The following is a 5000-nucleotide window of genomic DNA, read 5'->3' as shown; positions in this document are numbered from 1 at the left end:
TCATCAAGCTGCCACTTCCTCCTAACACATCCTGCTGCTGCTGCTGCTGCAGCATGATGGAGAAACACAGCAGCAATAACTCTGAATGGAGCTTTTTATTTTCAGAAACTCCCAGACGGCTCGTAGACAAGTCAAAGCCATATGCACGTTGTGTAAAGCTGAATTAAAATATCACCGAAGCACGTCAAGCTGGAGCTACCAGCTACGAGCTAAGCATAGTAGTACAGTTAACGTGATGCTAACGCTAGCGGGCTAAACGGGTGGCAACTAACTGCAGACCTGTCAGCATCGTAGAGGACTCTGATCTTAAAGACGTACTACGGTTGGCGTGTTCTGACCTGTCTCGTTACCGTCGAGGGGGACAGTAGTCTCACCACGCAGCCTGTACCACACGGAGGAAGCAGCCACACTGGAACAGCTGCAGAGTCCAAACTCTGTCTCATTAACCGTGATCACTGGACGTCAGTGAGGAATCAACATTATTTAGGAGTTACTAAACACTAGATGGACTCTAGTAAGGATAGGGATTTGTAGTTTTTTAGTTAGGTACTTGGAGGAATGGTGCAATAATGATAGATTCACACATTTTTCTTTTGTTTACAGTAAATAAATAATTACAAATCTTAAAATCAAGTTCATAAAGTAACTTTCTTTGCATTCATTTGATTCCCAATCAAGATCCACTGGTAAGAATGGTTTTCCATTGTTAATATGGATTTAAAAACTGTTCTGAAATGCAAAATAATAGAATTTTAATCATGTGATAAAATATGTGATTAATCGCGATTAAGAAAAATGTAATCGTTTGACAGCCCTAGTTTCAACATGTCCACTGAGCTGATCCTTAATCACTATGTTTACATGCATACTCGTTTTCATTCACGTTTTCGTCACTTTTTTCAAAAAAATTTATTTAAAGATTATTTTTTGGGTTTTTCCACCTTTAAGGACAGCACAGATAGGTGAGGGGGGGGGCAGGAAATCATCACAGGTCGGACTCAAACCCTGGACCTCTGAGTCGAGGCATACACCTCAGTATAGGTGCAACTTTTTGTCACCTATTTTGATGTTTTTTAAGTAGAATAATTGAGTCCTTTGGTGCTGATCCTACTTTAAAGTGTTGAGTTAGTTTTTCTTGTCGTGTTGCGGGGTAATGAAGTTACCTGTGATGTAATGAAGTTACCTGTGATGTAATGAAGTTACCTGTGATGTAATGAAGTTACCTGTGATGTAATGAAGTTACTGAAGTTACCTGTGATGTAATGAAGTTACCTGTGATGTAATGAAGTTACCTGTGATGTAACAGTTACCTGTGATGTCGTTAGGCTCCCATCAGGTGGGAGGAGAGGAACGTGACGGCCATTAAAGGACCGGGAGGAAGGTGGATGATCCCGCCGGACGCCAAAGAGTCGATGGACCGGAACAAGATCGGCCTCAAAGGTCAGTTCACCCTCTCACCTCCACCGCTGGACCAATGTGAGAGGGTGAATGTGAGAGGGTGAATGTGAGAGGGTGAATGTGAGAGGGTGAGTGTGAGAGGGTGAATGTGAGAGGGTGAATGTGAGAGGGTGAATGTGAGAGGGTGAGTGTGAGAGGGTGAATGTGAGAGGGTGAGTGTGAATGTGAGAGGGTGAATGTGAGAGGGTGAATGTGAGAGGGTGAGTGTGAGAGGGTGAATGTGAGAGGGTGAGTGTGAGAGGGTGAATGTGAGAGGTTGAATGTGAGAGGGTGAGGTGATGGAGGGTGAATGTGAGAGGGTGAATGTGAGAGGGTGAGTGTGAGAGGGTGAATGTGAGAGGGTGAGGGTGAATATGAGAGGGTGAGTGTGAGAGGGTGAGTGTGAATATGAGAGTGTGAATGTGAGAGGGTGAATGTGAGAGGGTGAATGTGAGAGGGTGAGGGTGAGTGTGAATGTGAGAGGGTGAATGTGAGAGGGTGAGTGTGAATGTGAGAGGGTGAATATGAGAGGGTGAGTGTGAATGTGAGAGGGTGAGTGTGAGAGGGTGAGTGTGAATGTGAGAGGGTGAATGTGAGAGGGTGAATGTGAGAGGGTGAGTGTGAATGTGAGAGGGTGAATGTGAGAGGGTGAATGTGAATGTGAGAGGGTGAGTGTGAGAGGGTGAATGTGAGAGGGTGAGTGTGAATGTGAGAGGGTGAGTGTGAATGTGAGAGGGTGAATGTGAGAGTGTGAATGTGAGTGTGAGAGGGTGAGTGTGAGAGGGTGAGTGTGAGAGGGTGAATGTGAGAGGGTGAATATGAGAGGGTGAGTGTGAATGTGAGAGGGTGAATATGAGAGGGTGAGTGTGAATGTGAGAGGGTGAGTGTGAGAGGGTGAGTGTGAATGTGAGAGGGTGAATGTGAGAGGGTGAGTGTGAATGTGAGAGGGTGAGTGTGAGAGGGTGAGTGTGAATGTGAGAGGGTGAATGTGAGAGGGTGAGTGTGAATGTGAGAGGGTGAATGGTGAAAGGTTTTAGATGCTGTTTTGGGATGTTTTGGTTCTTTTTGGACCCTGTTTGTTTCTGATGTTTTGTTGCGTCCCTGATGTCCTGAGAGAAGAGGACTCCTAAAGTTAATGAAGGACTTGTTTCTGTGATATGAATAATAATCCTTTCTTAGACTCTTGGTATCTTACCTTCAGACTTCAGACATTAGGTTTAATCTGCCCCCCCCCCCCCCCCAGGACCCCTGAAGACCCCCATCGCCGCCGGTCACCCCTCCATGAACCTGCTGCTGAGGAAGACCTTTGACCTTTACGCCAACGTGCGGCCGTGCATCTCCATCGAAGGCTACAAGACTCCGTACACCAACGTGGACCTGGTCACCATCCGGGAGAACACGGAGGGCGAGTACAGCGGCATCGAACACGTGGTGAGAGGACGCACGCTCTCTTAAAGGGACGGTACACTTACAGGGTCTCTTAAAGAGACAGTATACTTACAGGGTCTCTTAAAGAGACAGTACACTTAGAACACCAGGGTCTCTTAGACAGTACACTTACAGGGTCTCTTAAAGGGACAGTACACTTACAGGGTCTCTTAAAGGGACAGTACACTTACAGGGTCTCTTAAAGAGACAGTACACTTAGAACAACAGGGACTCTTAAAGGGACAGTACACTTACACGTGGTGAGTGGACGCACGTTCTACGTGACGTCCGGTGGAGGAAACTATCAAAATGCTCTGCTCATAAAAAATGATTCATATCTTAAAAACTAAAACCAAAACGTCTGGAGTGTTCAGCCTGCATTCACACCGCTCAGAGGTTGTTTTTTTAAATTTTTGTCCATTTTTTTTATGTTTTTCTAGCTTTTTTTTTTACATTTTGGGCCGTTTTTTTTTGGCATTTTTGGGGCCGTTTTTGCTATTTCAACACATTGGCCTTAATTTTGAGTATTCCTGCCAGAGATGACGGTACCCTGTGTCCTGTAGGTCGGCTCGCTGCAGACGGGAGGCTGCTCCGCTGAGCGTATTTGGGGTAAGGAGGAGGAACCACCCTGACTCCTGGTGTGTTCACACTGTCAGCTCCAGTCTGGAGAAACAGCTGTAGCCTAGCTTAGCACGAAGCCCGGAGCCTCGTCTCTCTGACTGGCCTGTATACAACACGTACAACAGCGTCTAGCAGCAACTCACTTCCTGATTGGCCAAACGCACGATCAAATCATTCAACCAGCGTTGGCACGGAAACCTTGCACACTGAGTCTGATGCGTATTAATTAATCCGTTAATTTCGCAAAAACAATAGAAAATGTGACGCTGCTGTCTGCTTCTGACAGTACCGTTACCTACCGTCTGTCTGTCCTCTCGGTCTGTCTGTCTCTCTAACCTGTCTGTCTGTCTGTCCTGTCTCTGTCTCTCTCTTTAACCTGTCTCTCTGCCTGTCTGTCTCTCTGTCTGCCTGTCTGTCTCTCTGTCTCTCTCTCTCTAACCTGTCTCTCTCTGTCTATCTGTCTCTCTCTCTCTCTTTAACCTGTCTCTCTGTCTGTCTGCCTCTGTCTGTCCTGTCTCTCTCTCTCTAACCTGTCTCTCTCTCTTTAACCTGTCTCTCTGTCTGTCTGTCTGTCTGTCTCTCTCTATAACCTGTCTGTCTCTCTCTCTCTAACCTGCCTGCCTGTCTGTCTATCTATCTGTCTCTCTCTCTAACCTGTCTCTCTCTCTGCCTGTCTGTCTCTCTCTCTAACCTGTCTGTCTCTCTGTCTGTCTGCCTGTCTCTCTCTCTAACCTATCTCTCTTTAACCGTCTGTCTGTCTGCCTGTCTATCTGTCTCTCTCTCTCTCTAACCTGTCTCTCTCTCTCTAACCTGCCTGCCTGTCTGTCTATCTGTCTCTCTCTCTAACCTGTCTGTCTCTCTGCCTGTCTGTCTCTCTCTCTAACCTGTCTGTCTGTCTGCCTGTCTATCTGTCTCTCTCTCTCTAACCTGTCTCTCTCTCTAACCTGTCTGTCTGCCAACATGATTGAAACGTTGATGTAATTTCTGAATCAGTGTGCAAGGACCTTCATTGTCGACCTCTGCGATCAGTACGGATCTGTCAGCTGGCAGTGTGTGATGTCACTTCCTGTGAATGATCCTCCAATCACGCGGCTCCCTGATGACCTCCAGTCCGTTTCCTTCCTGTTGTTTTTCCCTCCACTTCCTGTGTGTGGGGCCCCCATGTGTGCCTGTCCCTGGTCTGAAGCAGCTTGTTGTTGCAGATCGTGGAGGGCGTGGTCCAGAGCATCAAGCTGATCACTGAGGACGCCAGCAGACGCATCGCCGAGTACGCCTTCGAGTACGCCCGGAACAACCAGAGGAGCAGCGTGACGGCCGTCCACAAAGCCAACATCATGTGAGTCCCACGTTAACTATCACCCTGTCACACAGCTCTGCTCAAACTCTGACATAGTGCCAGGTGGTGATGATGGTGATGGTGATGATGGTGATGGTGGTGATGGTGATGATGGTGATGGTGATGATGGTGATGATGATGATGGTGATGATGGTGATGATGGTGATGGTGATGGTGA

The 5000-nt window shown here is 47.2% G+C and overlaps 1 protein-coding gene across 1 annotated transcript in view; it reads left to right on the top strand.

Annotated features, from left to right (window-relative positions):
• LOC116036668 (isocitrate dehydrogenase [NAD] subunit alpha, mitochondrial-like) overlaps nucleotides 1-5000 on the top strand; it is a 15931-nt gene that overhangs the window by 3943 nt on the left and 6988 nt on the right. The window contains exons 4-6 of the mRNA XM_031280252.2: nucleotides 1326-1440; nucleotides 2681-2868; nucleotides 4689-4822. Coding sequence (XP_031136112.1) covers nucleotides 1326-1440; nucleotides 2681-2868; nucleotides 4689-4822 — 437 coding nt within the window. The remainder of the gene's footprint in view (nucleotides 1-1325; nucleotides 1441-2680; nucleotides 2869-4688; nucleotides 4823-5000) is intronic.

Source organism: Sander lucioperca, chromosome 3 (assembly GCF_008315115.2).
Source record: "Sander lucioperca isolate FBNREF2018 chromosome 3, SLUC_FBN_1.2, whole genome shotgun sequence".
Lineage (NCBI taxonomy): Eukaryota > Metazoa > Chordata > Actinopteri > Perciformes > Percidae > Sander > Sander lucioperca.
The sequence above is the reverse complement of the archived record's forward strand: the minus strand, read 5'-3'. Positions and strand labels throughout refer to the sequence as shown.